The following is a 20,338-nucleotide window of genomic DNA, read 5'->3' as shown; positions in this document are numbered from 1 at the left end:
GTGTGGTTGAAGCCAGAGTGATTGCTGCTGCACTGTCTTTGGACTGTCATTCTCACGTTTTCCTGTCTACGGTCCACTTTTCTTCAGGCGAGCGATATATGAAATCTCTTTTTTATGTAAATACTTTTGTACATTTAATTTATTTTGACTTGCATTTTGTTGTCTTTTGGGTTTTCATTAATTTGTTATAAACTAAACATTTATTTACAATCAACAAACAAATGACATGACTACAAGACAAGACATGGAACAGAGCCTTTTCAGTCTGGGTCCCATCACTGGAATGATCTGCCTGAGGATATGAGGTCTGCTGACTCTGTGACAATTTTTAAATCACTTCTTAAAACATACTTCTCTGATTTTTAGTAACTTCTAACTTGTTTATATGTTTCTGTTTTTGAAACTGTTTTAATCTCTAACCAAAACTTTATGAGCCTATGCGACAAAGCTAGATAATTATATCCTGGATTAACCTCCTTTAGCAGGCTACACCTAACCAAAGATTCCCTGTCAGAGAGAAGCTGCCCTATGAAGGTCGATAACAACACGCTAATTTAAGCCAAGTGATTTCAGCCTAGCTACGTGCGCGCTCCCATAAAAAGGGTAGAGATTGCAGCATCTGACCAATCACTACAATGGAGAAACCTGGCAACAGTTTATGATCTTAAACAAATATAATGAATTTCAATCCATGATGACAGTGAAGAGCAACAGTGTTAGTGCAGTGCACACCAGGAGGTATAGCTTTTATACTCGCTCAGATCTGATCCACTTCATAACCTGGTCCCGACCAGGTTAGGTGTTCAGCTTAAGTTAAAAATTTTAAATGATTAAAATCCATAATTCAGACCAAAGACAACACTGTTGTTACAGAAAAGGCAGGAATGAAAGAACACAGGCGGCAAGCTACTGATACGGTTAATGCGTAAAAGCGTGAGATTATTTATGATATTCATCCATATGATGATAAACAGACAGCACTCTGATCAGTTAAACTTTATTGCAGCACACACGTGTTTCTGTTCAGGTACACCTTTTTTTAAATCACACACACACTGGGATGCGAGCGCATTGTTTCACAGTCTGTAGTATGTTCCTGCTGATGCTGTCAGCCTCACTAGCGTATGAATGAATGAATTAATGAATGAATTACTTCACCCGTCCGAGCATACGAAGACACAGGCTTTATCAGCTGACTATAGATCAGTCCATCAGATATAAATCTATATGTTTCCTAAATGATGTCACTGGTAAATGAAAGGATTGCATCAATGTCTAAATATTCTATCTCCTGTCAGCTGTCAGATCATAGCCACACAGTGACGTGTTCACACATCACCTTTTATTGGACAGCTCGCTTTCTAAGAGAACTGATTGCTCAGGAGGTGGGGCTTTAGTACTCGCTAAGATCCTAGCCAAAACAAAACCTACTCCTCACCAGGTTAGTCATTCAGCCTAAGTTACCATGGTGATTTAGCGCCGAAAGACGTTAGCGAGCTTCGTAGGACAGCACATATTGATTAAATCCCGGAAGTTAGTGCGATATGAGGTGACCTCGCTTTGTAGCATACACCTAAATGTTTTATTTTATTTTTATTTTCTAATCCATAGTTGCCTTTGGAAAGCACATTGGAACATGTGTTTTGAAAAGTGCTATACAAATAAAGTTTAAGATTTATTATTATTTTTATTATTATTATTATTATTGTTATTATAAAACCACACAGGTTGGAATGTTTTTGTGGATTAAGGATGTTTTCAAATGAAAGCACTTTCAGAATTTAACACAGATGGTGAAAAATTTGTTGTTTTAGTCTTAATGTACTTAAGATACTTTAATAATACAAAAATAATAATACATCAACAGAAAAACTAGTACATGGAGCTGACAGTCCTGGTGGATTTTACCACAAACCTTCCTTTCTGTCTCTGGGTCACCATGTGTGCAGTAAGATTTGCTCTGACACAAAAATCATGATGCTGACATAAAGCAGTGAAGGACAGACACACAAAGAGCACATTAGCAGAGGACATCAGAGAGGATGGTGCATTGTGGCAGTGGGCGTGGTCAACGATCTTCCAAGGCCTGAAGCAGGAAATTTGATACACTGTGGGAGGAGGCGGGCAGTCTGTGTGAATTCTGTGTGTGTGTGTGTGCGTGGGTGTGTGTTAGCGTGCGTGCTTGCGTGTGTATGTCCGTCTGTGAACTTCATTTGAAAGTTAACTTACTGTGAATTGATGCAAATGAATCTCGGTCCATTCAAATGTACACACACACACACACACACACACACACACACACAGGCGCACAGAAGTAGTAGCAGAGGGAACCAATTAGTGGTCTGGCTTTGATGATGTCACTGACAAGTCACGCACCGATGGCACAGCTTCCGTTCAGACGGTAATATAATACAACACACACACACACGCGCACACACACGCACACACACACACACACACACACACACACACACAGGCATGGTGATAGGACAACAGAGACCTGAGAGCTAATGAATAAATCAAAGGTTAGAGGAAAAGTAAGATAAGAAGTGATTTTAGAAGGTGTGTGAGTGACATCTTAACCTTTTAACTTTGATGTTGGTCAGCGCTCCACAAACCGTTCTCTATCCTCACATTTATCCCTCTTCTTGTTTTTATTTTCATGATAAAAGAATTTGGTTTTCAAAGGTTTTGCTAATCCTATAAACACAAAAAAACAATTAAGAAAAGCACATTGTGGCAGTTGGCAACTCTTTTATTTGCTTCTATTACTGTATTTCTATCCCTATTAGAAAGCTTTTACATGTTGTTCCTGATGTTGTGCTGAAAGGGACCAAGACGTATTATTTTAAAATAACTGCTACAACTTGTCTACTGTTGTTTACCTTTTTGTATCAGGCTCCTCTCCTTTCCATTTGCCTGATTTTTTTTTAATCCAAACTCTGACTGAGTTTCATGCTTCCCAAAGGCTGAACTGATGCTACAGCTGCTCACATGAATCATTAAAAGATCATCATCACCTGCTACAGCGTGTAAAACAAACATCCTGCCTCATATTAAAATGTAAATTTGCCTTTTTCTGCTTATGAGGCATTCTACATTAGCTAAGAAGTAAGTTACATTAATGAATGATGTCTAAATGATTCTATTCTAGGGTTTACACATAGTTAAATATGACATATTTGCAGATTACATTAAATCTATAATGAAAAATCAAAACCTGGGCCACAAGTAACCGAAATGTGCAGTCAGAGTTTGGGAACCAGGCTGTATTAGTGACCCGTGACGTGCCGTCAGGGTAGACAAGCTAGGCAGTGCCTACCCAAGGGTGAATTGATATTTTGATTATTTGTTTTAATTATAATATAATCATAAATTATTTATTTTTCCATTTCCAATAGCCTACAGTACCTATAAGTTTGAAAGTGTCCGCATTTTGTGCGTTTCATAGCCCAAATTACTAAACAGCGCTATTTCCTGAAACAGCTGCACAGTCTTTTTTCTTTTTTTTTTTTCACGCCGCTGTAAGGCAGAGGGAGGCCACGCCCCCTCCCAAAGGCACGTTGTTCCTCTGCCTCCGTTCCCATTGCGTGGTTTTACGTGTTTGCGCATGCGCAGTCAGGTCCCCAAGATGACAACCATTTACGTGCAAAGGCAGCATAGAGAGCTGCCTTTGCACGTAACTGCGCTATGCTAAATGCTATACGTAAGTTCACAGTACATTAGTGAATAGATGCCACATGACCGCTGCTGCTACGTTCTCTAGCTCCTCACTGAGGCTGTTCTGAGTTGTTGTCATTTTCTGTTTTCAAATGTGCTGCCGTGTCATGAGATATATCTTGTTGGGAGAGTATAAAGGCTATATTAAATAATTGTTTATGTTTCTTTAATGGTGTTTATGATGTTGATTTTGTTTGATGGCTAAATGCTTGTTCATGTGGATCTGGTTGGGTTTTTTCTTTCTTATTATGAATTTTTTATTATGATAAGCGCATTGAGATGACTTTGTTGTAAATTGCTTTATACAAATACAACTGATTTGAATTGAATGAACACTTGCCAGCAGAAACATATGGAATTGTCATTGGTGGTCTTGATTTGCAACGTGCCTACCCAACCCTAATGGTCACGGCACGTCACTGGTCAACAATAATAATAATAATAATAATAATAATAATAACTGGAACCCCAGGTTTTGTGGAGCCCATGGAAGTACGTCACGAAGAATGATGGGCTTGGGGCGATCAGGAGAGTCTGGGGTTTTGCATGTGCAAAGTCTGGTGTATATAGAGCTTAAACACCAGGAGGAGTTCGAAAAAGTAGGTTTTCGATGTGTAGTAACTTACAAAGAAAAATATGCTGTGGGAGTGGGCGTGGCCTATGTCAGAAGATGTGACTATTTAGGGAACACGTAGATAAAAGGTTTATGAAGATGTGATTTAAAATGTGAAAGTTACAGCCCAATACGTAATTGCATTCATTATAGCGCCACCTTGTGGCACATTCTTTTGGTATGGGTGGTCTGTGTGTTCTTCTATATGTATCCTGTAAATTTCACAGCCCTCAACATAATAATTCAGCTGAAATAAATGTTTGTTGTTAATGTTGTGGTAAGCCAAGCCCACCTTGACCAATTGCAAACAACTTCGAGATATGGCCTCAAGAGCGACCCAAGGTCATACCCACCAAGTTTGGTAAAAATCGGTTATGCCATTTAGGAGATATAAATTTCCTACATTTGCAGCGCCCCCTAATGACCTAAATCATTCAGATTTGGCTCATACCCCCACAGTCACATGCCAACCAAGGATCTTAGATTTGGTGTTGTTAGCATTTATTTTGACCGAGATATGCAACAGTTCACGTTTTTATAGCGAGCTAGAAAACTTTACTCGTTAATAATTTGCGCATAGTTTGACCGTACAAAATTCTCTACAGATCTTTAGATCAGGTTTAACTGAAGACTCTGTGTGCCAAGTTTCATGCTGATTGAACCAAACCCCAAGGAGGAGTTAAATAAAAGTTTAAAACCAGTTTTTGTGATTTTGCACCAACAGAAATTGAGCAGAAATGGGCGTGGCCAAGACCAGGTGATTCAGTGCTATTCAGGGAATATGTGGATATGCAGTTTTTGAATGTGCGACATACAGTGGGAGTTGAGAGCTAAAACGCGTTGACCTTGGTTATAGCACCACCTGCTGGTGGATATATGTGAGTTTTTGCGTCCAAGGTACGTGGCGGGGTCTGGACCCACCCTCCAAAGGGCACCGCCCTCCCTTGTACCGTTTAGCCTGCAGCACCACTTTTACCAGGGAAAAATAATAAAAGTCCTTACAATTACAATAGGGTTCCTAGCACTGCTGGTCCTACGAACCATGCATGCATACATGCGCAGTCCCCAGGCCCTGTGGGCTTGGCCCCCTAATAATAATATCTAACCATATGACCTAGAGAACCAGGAGGAACCACAGGAAGAAATACCAGTTTAAGTTGAACACAATGCCACTCATGTATCATTACCACCATCAGTAAAGGTAAGAGCTTTTGTTTTTAGTTGTTTCATTGATTTTTTATGGTTTGGTAAGGAGCTTTGCAGAAATTTGCCTTAACTTTTCATTTTTGCTATTTTCAGAAGACATCACAATGATTTTTTCCATTTTTCATTAGCATTTGTTCCCCCATAACTGACACTACATGCACATTTAAGAATGCCTTTCTAACAAAATGATTCAAATACTTATTCAAACACATGATAGCAGTAAAGGAGAGAGGTTTATGGACTACTAGACGAGTGAGTCACTTTGTAAATTAAATGTGGATTGCTTTGGAGCTCTGACTTTCATTGACATGATATTAAACTTTTGTCTAAAGCACTCCCTGCTCAGCATCTGATTGCTGACGGATAACAAGAAAAATCTAGAAAACACAGAGAGATATTTAGCAGCTATAGGGATTTTATCAATTTATAAAACTGACATGAATAACTGTTATCTTATAGGAATACCGATATACAACTAGGGCTGCACAAGTAATCAGATTTTAATCGTGATCTCGTGATTTTGGCTGCCACAATTAAATTAACCTTATCGCCGGCAATATTTACATTTAAAGTACGGGCTCTGCACTCTGTGACAGCATATTTATTCATTACATTTTAAATTCTTATTATAATTTTATTATAATTCAGTTTTACAGCTTACTTTTGCACTGTAAACACATATTGTTTGTTTAAAAGTAGTACAATAAAAACACAGATTTTTTCCTAATATGATAAATAATCATCATTATAATCGGGATTATCATTGTGATCATAATCGTGCCACCCTATACAACTGATGTATAATATAAATGACATCGATTACTATAACTGAGTGTGAAACTCAAACTCTACTTCATTATCAGAACAGTGACAACTGATCTTGCATGTCTCAGGCTAAGTGACTGGAGTTGTGCGTATCTGTGACTAAACTTTATGAAAACAATATGTTGCGCTACTAATTCCAGCCCGAATACGATGTCTAAAATGAGGCCAGATTACAAACCAGCTTCTGAAGCTACAGTTAGCACTTAGGGAAAGGGCTCATATTTAGCAAGTTAGCAACTAACATTACATGTAAAATTAAACTCCAGCACAGCTGGTTCCCATTCCACTGCAAAGACACACGCTGTGTATGTGCTTCGAGTCTTTTCTGTTAGTGTGTCTCTTAAACACACGGAACGCACACACTTTGAATTCAACCGCCACGTTTAAACTGGCTTTGCTACCCTCTTAGTTTGGCACCATCTTTGTTTGGGAACGAGGGTGGGAATGAAAAAGACTTTCAGCATCGGTGTTGATTTTAAATGGAAAGAAAAAGAAGAAAAGGATGGAATTTAAAGACATTGCAAATTAGATTTACTAAAAGAACATTTTAAAAAAAAATCTTTCATTAGGATCTTGGCTAAGCTGCTTTTTTTGTTTTACAGTAAAGTAGCCACATGTGTCTCGTGTGAAGTTTCATTTCATTCTGTGCGTAAAACTTTGCAAAACAATGAAACATGCACAACACTCTCCCAGATAAACAACTACCCCCAGACAACAGAGGCTATGAGTGTGTGTTAATGTGTTTATGTGTGTGTGTGTTTGCAGGACTGTTGACAGTAATTAAGAGAAAAAGTTGCAACGTACACAAAATCCCCACCTTCGCCTGACAGTTGTACTCTACAGGGAGGTCCGGAGGGAGGGTGGAGGCGATGCGGGGTGTGAGGGGTTTGTTAGTGAGCTATTAAACAGAGGATGCAGCTGAAGCCATGGAGGAGAAAAGACTATAGCTAAAGTGCTCACTTAAAAGGCTCTCACATGCAGTTATCCGCTTTTTCATAATAATACTACTGGCAACAATCCACTGTTCTTAGGAAAACAGCAACTACACTTTTATAAATGAAAAGGGAGAGTAAAAAAAAACAACTGTTGAGTGTATTCTTTATGGACAAATAAAGATTCAAGTAGGTATAAAAAACTAAATCAGATTCACTTTAAAATAAAAGCTTCTGATCTCAACCAGGTGTCGACGCAAACCTGCACACGCAAATTATTAAATTGAAAAAAAAGAATGAAATTTCATCATAAGCATGCACAGTTACCATCAAACGGGGCATGTGTGTTAAATAATTAACGGTGTAAGATTAGTCTGTCAGGACCAGGCCATCGAGGCCCATCGATTCCCTAAAATGCATTTTTAATGAGCCGCCAGTCGGCATTCATTTCAGCTGGTCAGCGTCCGTAGCTTGTCTCTTTTCACGCAGGAGGTTCTGGTCTAAATATCAGGGGAGACAATTAACAAACACACAAACATAGCAGGACCACTGTAGTGAGAAGTTTGTGACACCCTGACAACAAGCAGCAAAGTTTAAAAAGTTGTTTGAATGTGTTTTTGTGTCAAAGAGCTTCTGCATGGGCGTTTTAAGCAACTTCCGCGACCGGGTTAGAAAGGGAAATGGGACTCGGGACAAATCGGTTTGAAAGCTCAACTCAGCAAACAATGAGGCTGATAACACATTTATCGATCAGTTTAATTGGCCTTTTGTGCAGCTGCAGTCAACCTGATCCCTGAATCAATCAGCGCCATGTTGAGCGTTGTTAGCTTGAGCAAGACATTTTACCTGATAGATATCAACAAACACAACCTAACACTTAGTACATACAGTATATGTATAAATGTAAATATACAGTCAACATATAACCACACAGAAATTGACCGGTGTTCATGGTTGTATTACTTTATGTCGTTTTCATTTCTTGAAATAAAAGAGGAACAGGATGCAAACGCAGCTAAAAGAGATGGAGATGTTTCTCAATTTTATTTCTATCAAAGTTGCTCAATGTGAAATGTCACAGTAAAGTCAGGTGAATTCAGCACACAAGACTGGGGTGGGATTCAAAGTGTGTTAATCAGGAGACAAGTTTGAGCAACTCGAATCGTTGAGACGTGAGATCACAAAAGAGTAATAAAGTGTCACTCAGGACATCTTGGACTTTTTTTTTTGTGTAATTTTTGCACATTAAAAATGAACTGAGAATATGAAAAAATAAATAAAAGGAAAATAAGTACACTGCAACCTGGCGCTTTTCAACTAAAATGTTGAAGAAATTGACAAAAACGATTTAAAATGGTAAGTTAAGGTGATTTTTAGTATATAATAACACCTTTTTTTATATATATATAATAATAAAAAGTCTTTGAATCATAGAAAGCTGCAGGTTAAACAAAGAAAGTTGCACAATTTTGTGGAGTTGATGCTGATTCAAACATTCGTTCCAGAGTGAAAGAAACGTTTGAAACCTTTGTGCAACCATTATAGAAATAACATTTGATAGGTTTCCTGTTACGTGTCTTTGACTTTGTATGCTCACTCTGAACACCCTACACAGGCCCAGATGACCTTATAAACTAGTGGTGAAAGAGTAGAGAGAGCGGCTTGTGTTAAAGCAGTTTTCTCAAACTGTGAAGAACCAGGGTCTCTTTTACCAATAAAACAAACATGTATCAGACCATTTAACACTGAAAATAATCTACAATAGAAAAGAAAAGTCATTCATATCATAATAAGTTACCATATCACCTTGTAGACCACAATAAGTTGCTCACGGACTAGGTTGTACTACAAATATTTTTTTAGACTTTTTTTTAAAAATTTGTAGTAAAGACATTTAGTTCTTATTTTACCTTTCCTGTCTCTCTTTCAAAGTCGACGTATTCCCTCGTGGGAACCTGCCTCTGATCACCATGGTAGTTGGCTGGGAAAAACTGGAGAGAGAGGTTGGTACCTGTTGCCACGAAGGCCTGCAAAACAAAAGACAGGAAGTATGTAATTGTAAAAAAAAAAGAATAAATAAAGAGATAGATAAACAGAAAAATAACTGAAAAATCAACTAACTTGTGTATTTTTATGTCAGCTGTAGTATTTACCTGACAAACAAAACATTGTGACAGAAAAGTCATTCGTTTAATGCCTGTGATGGTAGTGAGCTATAAATAGCTTTTTTTTTCCTAGAGAATTAATACATTTACATGAAAATGGGGGGGAAAAATCATCTACAAACAAACATTGCATTGACTACCTGGAGAGTTTCAGGTGCCTCAAAGAATATAAAATGTAACCTTTTCTCACAACCTTAAAGTTGAACATATTTCCCTTTACTACAAATATAAAACACTGTAAAACTCTAGTCTAAAGTGGTGAAACAGCATTACAATATGTAATCCAAGAACTAACAGGGAACAGCTGCCCAGCTGTCATAAAAGGTCAGTCTGCTTTTTAACAGCATGATTAGATGGAGGACTAGATGCAGTCTGCACGGTGCTGTCTCATTTACATTCCCCCTCAGACTGACCGGAATGCATGTGAGCACCACAGCAGATGCATTTCCAGCAATTGTCTAACATTATCATAACATTATAAATGCTGACCACTGCTCCGCTGCTGTGCATCTGCAATATTATGCTACAGGATGAGGTTTCAGCTGGTGTTTGGTTTCACCAAACATTTGACCATAATAATCTGCTTTTTGTTGATTGGGCAATTTGCAAGTAAAATTCCACCACCATTTCACCCCAAACACATAAAAACAATATGAAGAATGTTATTTACTTGGCGTTGCTTGTAACAATAAACAAGAAGACATAGTCATCAACATCCTCCGCCAGATTGGTTGTCATTATAACTCACAACCTTTTCCTAAATGTCCTAAATCTAAGAACTTAGATGTATACATCATAAAATATCGTCACATCAGAATATAAAATTACTATCTTAAAAGTGTTCTAAGAAAAGCTGTCCCCTTTGAAGATACCTCAAACAGAGTAAAAAAAAAACGGCACAAGGGCAATAACTCCGGAAGAAATAATTGCGCACTTCTCAATTTCGAACTCCATCAAGGTATTGATACCCTGAAGCCACACAATAAATTTGATTATCCTATCTTAAACAGTTTCTAAGAAAAGCTGTCCTCTTTGAAGAAATCTCGAACAGAGTAAAAACAACGGAAACAAGGGCAGTAACTCCAGAAAAAATAATTGTACGCTTCTCATTTTCGAACTCCATCAAGGTATAGATACCCTGAAGCCACACAATAAATGTGGTTATCCTATCTTAAACAGTTTCTGAGAAAAGCTGTCCATTTTAACTCGGACGGATGGACGGAGCTCAAACCTGTATCCCACTTCCACACTTTGTGGCGGGGGATAATAAATAACAATCAGTGGAAATACCAAGTGCGTTAACATTTGCACCCCTTGTTTACAAAATAAAGCTTTAAGGGTGCAGAAAAATGGTCTTTAGTAGAATATTATAAAATATTACTTAAAGCTGCTGGAGACATTTTTTTAATCAGATAAAGATTTAGTAAAAGTGTTATAGATAAATAAATCGAAGATCAGTGCTCGAAAAAAGATGCAAAAGGATGAAATTGCGGATCTTATTGACTTCTTTTGGAAAAGTGTCATGCATTGCATTGTGGGATGTGGAGTCCTATAGACTTTGCATAGAAGTGTCTTGACTTAATTTTTACTGGGATTTCTTGTGTTTGCCTGAAAAACTTTGCTAAACTTCACTGAAAGTTGCGGCAAAATAATGGCTGAAGTTGATTTTTGGGTTTACGCGGCAAAAATCAAAATCCGGATAAAATTGAAGCAGGGAATAGCAGGAACAAACTAGAACAAAAAAGGTCTGTCCCTGTGTTAAACCAAGATTACTGATTATATTTAAGAACCAAACTTTGAAACTGACAAAAGCGCTTCTTTAAAAGAAGACTGTCTTCATAAAAAACCCAAGCTTTTTGAGAAATCACAGAACTTTTAAAATAGATGTTTATCGTTAAAATAAAAAAAATACGCACATTTTCCTTTTATTCTGCTAAAGCTTTTTGAAGGAATTTCAGAAAACTTCTATGAATCAAATTCAAAACTCTCTTATATGCTGCCATATCTCTGTGTTTCTCTGTGGTTTATCTGCTTGCGCCTCAGTGACTTATTCTCATCACACAAATACAATCTGTAGGATTCCACATTTTTGGGAATTTCTTAAAGACGACCTCTTTCTCGAACAGAAAACGGTTTCTCTCGCGGTCCGCTTGCGCACATACATGCAAATGATGGAGAATCAAATGAAGTTAAAATCAATGTTCAAACGAGGATGTAGTGCATTTCTCCACGGCAGTAGAAAAGCGATGAATTACAGAGAGGCAGAAAATCTGGTTAGAAAATGTCTGCTTTTTAAAAAGTGTACCCGAGTGTGTGTGTGTGTGTGTGTGTGTGTGGCTATTGTCTTTGTACATGTGCGCGTGTGATGTATTTGCTGAGACGGATCAATACTAAGGGCATTAGAGATGCGACTTGAAGCTGAGAGCATATGAATTATGCACCCTGTCAAATCCGTCCCTCATCAGAGAAAACAAGGAATAAAAAAAAAACAAAACAAAAAAAAAAAAAAAAAAATTCAATGAAGAAAAGGAGCGGGTGAAAAACTCTGGGAGAAAAAAGGCAGAAAATAAAGGGGAGGGAAAGGCTCAAAGAACACCCGAGTCATCACTTCTGTTGTATTTGAAGCATTGGATTACAACCATCTGATACTAATTTGCTGCCTACTACTGCAGCAGGAAAAAGGAGGGAAAAAAGGGAAGCAGAAAACGGAGAGAGATGGAAGAAAAGTATGAGATGAGAGAAAAAAAAGAAGAAGAAAGCTGACACATATGGAGGAAAGAATGGTAAAAACAATGAATGGGACTTTAGGCGGAGATTTTATGAAAGGAAAAACAGACAGAAGAAGAAAAAGAAGAATAAAGATAAAGTCAAGCAGAGCCATGGAAATGAAATAATCAGAGGAAAGAGGGAGAGAGAGGAGCGGAGCAGCATGAAAATCAATACCAGTTTAGAAAGCGACTCATCTCTAATGAGCTGATCTGAAGATAATTTACTTTGAATTATTGTCCCATTTATCAGATTATTCTTCAGCATTTTAGAGGTGCCTAGAGATCACATCCCAACACGAAACATTTGTCCTTAAATCGTAGGATTAACCCTTACAACTGCAGCATCCCATCATCAGTATGGTAGAAGTGGACTGTCTCACAATGGTCCAAACCAGGGGCCAGTTTGATCTCATGTGGGCCACAGATTTTAGCAGGAAGAAGAGCTATTTCAACAATAATGTACCCTTGTTTGCACTTCCAGGTATAAATATATGAAAAATTCAGTTTTTTTTTTTTTTTTTTAAATCAATTTGAGATAAAAAAAAAAATTGATTGCCATCATGTGATATAAGCATGGGGAATTTGTATCCGTATTTGGAGGGACTGAGATATTTACACAATGATACATGTTTTTTCTGTCATTTTTACTTTCTCCTGCGGGCTAAATTAGATACTCAGAAGGGTCGGATTTGGCCCCTGGGCCTTGAGTTTGACATATGTGGTCTAAACAACTTTAATGGACTTTAGTTTTACAGTCAATAAAATCTTTTTGGTGGCACTTTTTTAAGAATACAATATTAAAAAAAATATTCTGAAAAAAGCTAAATTAAATTATTTAACTCTCTCTAACTTTGCATTTAAAACCATCAATAAAGAGGAAAATTGTGATTTCTTTTTTTTTTCCTCCTTTTTATGTTGTTGTTTTTAATCAAACACAGTACTTGGTAAATGACAATTTGTTCAGAATGTAAAAAAAGGTCAATAAACCTTAGTTTTTAATCAAAAACAAAAACTGATTTTTAACTGTAATTCATTCAATGGTTATTTCAATATTTTTTCAATATCTTTTGCCCAATTTTGACAATCATTTGAGATCACAGTCAAAAATCTTCTGTAAAAAATGTTTTTTCAATTTCACACAACTACACTCTGACCTGGGAGGATTACTAAACAATGGCTGTAAAAAAAAAAAAAAAAAAAAAAATGTTTCTACAGATTCCATCTGTGCACACTGCACGGGGGAACTTATACATTCCTGGGTGAAAAATGCCAAATAGTTGTTCAACACTGACCACGGAAATAGAAAAAAAAGCTCTTTGGCCGCATCTGGCAGACAGATAAATCAGCAACATGATGTCACAGCTGCCATTCAAGCCTTAAAACCATGGCCATCAATTCTCTCAGCAGAGGAAGGCTTATAAATACAGCGAGGACAGACGGACATCCCATGATAAAATGGTAAAACTAGATCCAGACAACCCCTCCGGCCCCATAACCACCGCCCACGCACACACACGGTCACACACAGACACACACACACACTAACACTGTAACTGCGTCCTGCGATGATGAAACCATGTTTGTGAATAATATCTTATGGATGACTAAGAAAGTAGACTGTGTGGCTCGTGCTGGTGTGTGCGTGACTATGTGTGTGTTCCTACATCAAACATCAAGCTTGCAGCTCAAAGTGTAGTCTGATGACTTGATGAAAATATCAACATGTCCTGACTTGTTTCACAGTTATCAACAACTCTACGCCGTGTGTTTTTGATCAGAACAACAAAGGGCTGATATGGTTGTGTACGTTATGGATGTGCACAAAAATATTCATTTCAGTCGCGAAGACACAGATATGACAAAGATGATCATTTCTCCGAGTCCTATGCGCATTGGCCTTCTGCTGAGTTTTTTTTTTTTAATTTTTTTATTTTAAAGGAGGTTGTGTTTTCAATATTTCTGCAACTTTTGTTTATCTTCACAATTCATCTCAATATAAATCACAAACAGAACAATTAAAAAAAGACATGAAATATGATCTGATACTTGATTATGAGTATTTATCATTAGATCTATGTCACAGATGTTTCAAAAGTCTGCTTCTTCTTATTCTCAAGATATTTCTCTCAAAACTGGATTTTTTTTTTAGGCAGTTTAAAGCCGGAGTGGAACAGGAAGTGGAAGTGAAGTGAAACAAATGACTTACTGTCTGTTCATAGAGCAGTGGTTCCCAACCTTTTATGTCTCGTGTATATCCCCTGAGGTTTAAAAATAAAACACATAGCCTGTTGTTTTTGTGAAATAACTGTCTAAGAAGGCTCCCCTGAACTCTCTGCTGTGTTTAAAACAGTAAAAGCTCATTAGAATGTGTTTTCCTGATGTTTTGGCTGCTTAAGTGTTTTGGTTTTGCTTCTTACATGTGGCTACAAAGTGGACCACGGACATGTGGGGCACATGGAACAACAACAAAAAAAGTTTGTTCTTACCTTGAAAATGACATAAATAATGTTTCTATATGCTCACAAAGCACTTGGGGTTAAAATCAGTGAGATTCACTCCCCCAGAGAATAAACACATAATCCTTGTAAAGAGTTATTTCAATGATTCTAAAGTTGTAAAATATATTTCATTCAACGGTACATTAAAAAATGCCATTTGAGGCAGTTAAAAAACAAACAACAAAAAAAAAGAAAACAGATTTATGATTAAAATGGATATTTGTGATATAAGTGCATGGATCTAAATCTACATTGAAAACCAATCAATTTATATTAAAATCAACAAAAACGCTTAACATTAAATTACATTCTAGTTGAAAACTTGTGACCAATCGCTTGTGTATGATTGCATTTAATTAGTTCATTCACTCCTTTATAATTACTAGTTACTTTGTAATTACAAAGATGACATTATTCCTTCTTCTCTCAACATGACAGTTTCGTGCAGGATGACTGTATGTACCAACATTACTCAAGGCTCCAAATTACAGCCTCTAACGGCATTTGCTCTAAACACAAAGTGTCAGAGTGATAACATGTGTTGCTGTGTGTTTCTGAGACACAGTGAAGCCTGCAGCGTGTGGAAGGAAAGGAAACTGTGTGTGAAGTGGAAGCTTGGTGGCTCTGCATGTCTGATAACACACGCATGTGCCCTCCTGCCTCTATACAACATATAAAAACATGTGCACGCACATTAACAGTCATGTGACACAGGCTGCACAAATAAAAAACATCATTGAAGTTTTCATTTCGTCAGTTTTACTCTCTGGACTAATTACAACATTTAGTTTTTAATTTGTTGTCATAGTTTTTTTTAAATTGATTTCATCTTCCTAATAGTCATGCTGCATAATATGGTACCATCATCAACGTTAGATTCTGTTTAACAAGTTTTTTTAGTCTCCAATCCTATTTTTCTTGCTGCCTCAAAACAAAAGCAGACATTGGGAATATGTCATTTAGTACTTACAATTTCTGAGCGTCCATCCCTGCTGGCATTTTGGAAGCGTGCTTGTCTCTCCTCATGGGGCCGATCCCTGAAACCTGTATATTTAATCTATGGGAAAAGAAAAACAAGAGTCTTTCAACACTATTGTTGTCTTTATGTTTGGAATATAGATACAGTGTGTTTGGTTTGGCAATAGAAAGAATGACAGGTCTGTCAAACAGCATCCGTCACTGTCAGCACAGGGATTAAAAGTCACAAATCACATTAGGAAATGCTTTTCAAATACATGAAAACAAAACTTCAGTCATTAAACACAACTATGAACTTTTTCCTTTTTTTACTCATAACTCAGAATTAATTATCAGAATCAGAATCAGAATTCCTTTATTAATCCCAGAGGGAAATTGCTTATGTTACAGCCACAGAAAAAAAAATCCTAAATAAAAGAATAAAAAAACGTTAACAAAGACGAAAGAAAGAATAAACATTAAATAAGTGTATATTATGACATATATCCTGAAGTTGACTGAAATGGAAGATGATAAAGGTGCTTCTAAGCTCAGACACATATTGTTCTAAAACAGTGTCAAACTCAAGGCCCGGGGGCCAAATCTGGCCCTTTAGAGCATCCAAATCGGCCCAAAGCAGCAGATAAAAATGAATTATTGTGTAAATTAGCAAATAATCCAGATGTAGATATCTCAAATTCACCAACTCCACAATATTTTTAGGGGCTTATCACATGAATGCAGTAATTTGTATTTGCAAATTGTGAAAAGAACTTTTTATCACAAATAATTCTACAAAATTTCTCCAAATTACACAAAAATTGGTAGCAAAATCAAGATTTTTTTTTTTTTTTTAAGTGAATTGAACTGATGTTGAAAACTAGGGCACTACAATGATGTTAAAGTTGTTCTTTCTCCCCCCCACCTAAAATCTACGGCCCACTTAAGATCAAACTAGTCCATATTTGGCCCCTGAACTAAAAAGAAGTTTGACACCCCTGTTCTAAAACATCTAAATGAACTACCTGTAGGGTTGAACGTGGACTGGAGCCTGTTCTGTTTCCCCCCTGAATGCGCTTTGATGGATTCCAGCTCTTTGTCATAATATTCTCTATACAGTAGTTGGAAGATGGATGAATGGATTTCCAATAAAAGGGGAAACATTCCCCGCTTTTTGAAGTTTCACTTAAAAAAAAAAAAAAATCATCTAATGGACGTTTGAAAATGAAAAACTGTCAAAACTAATTCAACTTAAGAGTTTTCTCCTCACTGTATTTCCGCCGTGTGTGTGTGTGTGTTAAGACGCGACACACTCACCTCACACTCCCTGCTTAACTTGCGGAAAAACTCCTCATTCTCAAACTTGCTCCTCTGGTCCGGGACTACCCGAGGCATCTTCTCCAAAGCTTTTCTCAACACCCGAGTTTCACTTTTTTCTTGTTCTCTAACAGGACAAAATGAGCAGCCAGGACAAAAGTTAGACTGCGTGACTGCCGTGCGTCCCTCACTCACTCAGCCTCTTCTTTCGCTCACTTCTCTTCCGTGTCTGTGCGTTTTTTCCTCCTCCCCAGTGTGTGTGGCAATGTGCTCTCTCTCTCTCTCTCTCTCTCTCTCTCTCTCTCTCTCTCTCTCTCTCTCTCTCTCTCTCTCTCTCTTTCTCTCTCTCTCTCTCTCTCTCTCTCTCCCTCTCTGGGATCGGGTCTCTCCTGATGACCGGATATCTCCAGTGCGCTCCTGTGGCTCACATGAAACGAACCGCTCCAAAAAAAAAGACAGTTTTTCGTCCCCATACCTTTCTTTGTCAAAGTGTTTGATCACAAAAAAATTACCAACATATGATCTCTCCCTGTCTGCGTCTCACATCTACCTGCACGTTTCAAGTTTCCACGCTATTACGCGCGCAGAAAACTCGTGCGTAAAAGGTTTTTATTGCTTGTTTTTTTTTTTTCTTAGCAAACGACCACTTATAAACTACTTAAAAAGTCACAAATCGAACTCTTTAGACAAGATTTTGATTTACCTATGTTAAAAGAAAATAATTCAAATTCATACATTCTTGTATTCAGCCCAACATTAATCCGTGTTTTCACAGATCATCAAATAAACCCTGTTAAAAAATTAAAAAAAATAAAACACATACACACACCGACATGTGCCCTCTAAGCAGTCGCCACATTTATAACCACAAATCTTTATCTTCTTATTTGTAAAGGTTTCTCGTGATATGCGCGTCGGCAGTAAAAGTTTCTAATTTACGATGGTTTCTAAAACACCTGAAGGCATCAGTGTTCGACTTCCTGGCTCCGTGGAGTCGCTCTTGTGACTGTACACCCAAAATACCGCCCCCCATTCACAATAATACTACTATAACACACCGTCGGCCACTGCGCATGCGCCTCTAGTGACTTTGTGGGATCCTTATGTTTGAAAGTGAAACGGAGAAGAAAAGTTGTGAAGAAGTGGACAGAGAGTGAGCAAATTATATTATCCATCAATGCTCTCAAAGAAAAAGATTAGACAACAGTGATGTTTTATAATAATAGCTCAAAACTATCAATTCTTTTTTTTTTTTAATGTAAAAAGCTAAATGTAATTTTAACTAAACAAAACTTTTCAACATTAGAATCCGCAGAAAACCCTTAGAAATATTCCAAATGTTTTTCTATTGTGATTTTTTTCTATGGGATCATGTTACGCCGAGAACTTCTCAAATGTCTGTTGTGAATGAAAAAGTTAAACTAAAAGCTATAATAATAATAATAATAATAATAATAATAATAATAATAATAATAATAATAATAATAATACATTGTATTTTTAAGCGCTTTTCAAAAACTCAGACACTTTACAGCTGTTAAAACAATTACACACAAGTCAAAAAAGAAACAACAATTAAGGTAAATACAAAAAATGCACAACAATCAACAACAACAACTTGTTTAAAAAGGTTAATTCTAATAAGTGATTTGATGCTCATGTCTCCACGTTACCATCTGTGTAAAGGAAAAACAAACAAACAAACTTGTGTGTGTAGTTATAAATGTCTTTGTATCTTGATTTTTTCCATTTTTTTGGTTTGCATTAGTGTACATGTTCATTAGTTCATTGTATCTTGATTTTTTTCATTTTTTTTTTTGTTGCTTTGTTTGTATTAGTGTACATGTTCATTAGTTTAATTATAAGTCCTATATTTACAGGTAAATGTTTCTTTGCATTTTCTTTATTCTAATATGCATTATCCCTGGAATAATTAATACAATATAAAATGAAATAGATGAGAAATGATGATATTTCAAAGTAAGTGTTCCCCATCTGAGCAGGATGTGAGGCCAAATGTCACTTTTAACCTCTGGCTATAGCATATGCTCTGACTGCTTTTTAGAGACAGAAACAAGCCCTTTATATTGGGCATGTCATTGATTTTCACCAAACCATCTCCCATTAGGACCGTTGAAGATCTCACACTCAGAGCTCACTGTTTTTACCACCTTTTGCCCCCTTTGTGTGTGTGTGTGTGTGTGTGTGTGTGAGCACGTTAGCACCAGTAACTGCTGATGCAGCAAAAAGTTCATTAATTAATCAAAAAATCTGCGGCTGCCAAAGCAAAAAAGCTCTGACATGCAGTCCATATGCATCTGTACACAGCACAGTGGACACGGCTTGATGTTTTTAAGTTTTAAAGTCAGCTTTTACATCTTTAATGTCGAGTCATGTCATCTGCAAGTTTGTTCCAATAGGTTTGTTGTTTCAGTTACTTTTTCAGGGGCTTGGAGCCCTTTTAGCATCTATTAGATATATTGTTATTAGCTTCATGTCTGCTATTGAAGTTTTTTTTTAAGGTGTTTATTAAGTTTAGAGGAGGATTTTCTATTTTTTAAATCATTTTGTTGTTCTGCATGAAATTTTATTCAGTTAATCATCATCAAATAAAGCATTTTCTATGCTTATTTCTGTCTCCAGCTCACATGATGCTTAAAAGACATATTATCAAATGCATTGTATGTTTCATCTAAATAAAAGGGAATGAAATTAACATTTTTAAATGCAAAATGGGTGTACAAGAATGAACAGTTGTTTTAAATTCATCCTTATTCCTTAAAACATTATTACAAATGCAATAAAAGACCAACTTTAAGGTATAAATAAGAAACACAAAGTAATTCCCCCGTTAAATTGTTTAGTTCAGTTCATTTGAGCGTTGTACAAGAAGCTGTGAACAAAGTGTCATCTGTTTGTCATTTACAGTAGCTACTGTATGTTGTCTCGCATTTGGAGTTTTAAGAAAGATAAAAAACTCCAAAAAATGGCAATAAATATCTATCATGTAATTTTTTAATTTTTTTTCTGATTGTCTCATTGAGATGCAAAAGCTTGACAGCACTCTGCTGCATCAGTCTTTGCCATGTTTTACTCCTATAGGGCGCCAAATGTAAAGCCATGGTCACTTTTTCATATCCTGACATATCTTGAACATTTAGGTCACTTTCCTCACATTTAGCTAATTTTTCTATCATTTGAGACAGAAATTCATGTGAAACAGCATGTTCTCTATCATTGTTAAAAATGTGTACACATGAAAAATAAATCTAAAGGTAAAAGTTAAATCTAAATGTTAAATGTAGAAGTTAAATCTAAAAATTTAATTTAAATGTTA

The 20,338-nt window shown here is 36.7% G+C and overlaps 1 protein-coding gene across 4 annotated transcripts in view; it reads right to left on the bottom strand.

Annotated features, from left to right (window-relative positions):
• Positions 1-17,259, bottom strand: part of cbfb (core-binding factor subunit beta) — a 43,191-nt gene extending 25,932 nt beyond the window's left edge. For 2 of the 4 annotated variants that reach the window (XM_028450872.1, XM_028450873.1), the window contains exons 1-3: positions 17,002-17,259; positions 15,698-15,784; positions 9,207-9,323 (exon numbers count right to left, since the gene is read on the bottom strand). In XM_028450872.1, coding sequence (XP_028306673.1) covers positions 9,207-9,323; positions 15,698-15,784; positions 17,002-17,079 — 282 coding nt within the window. In that variant the 5' untranslated portion in view covers positions 17,080-17,259. The remainder of the gene's footprint in view (positions 1-9,206; positions 9,324-15,697; positions 15,785-17,001) is intronic. The other 2 variants (XM_028450874.1, XM_028450875.1) reach the window with 1 other exon arrangement.
• Positions 17,260-20,338: the final 3,079 nt, after the last annotated feature.

This window comes from Gouania willdenowi, chromosome 6 (assembly GCF_900634775.1).
Source record: "Gouania willdenowi chromosome 6, fGouWil2.1, whole genome shotgun sequence".
Taxonomy (NCBI): domain Eukaryota; kingdom Metazoa; phylum Chordata; class Actinopteri; order Blenniiformes; family Gobiesocidae; genus Gouania; species Gouania willdenowi.
Note: the sequence above shows the minus strand (reverse complement) of the source record. Positions and strands in the feature narration are given on the sequence as shown.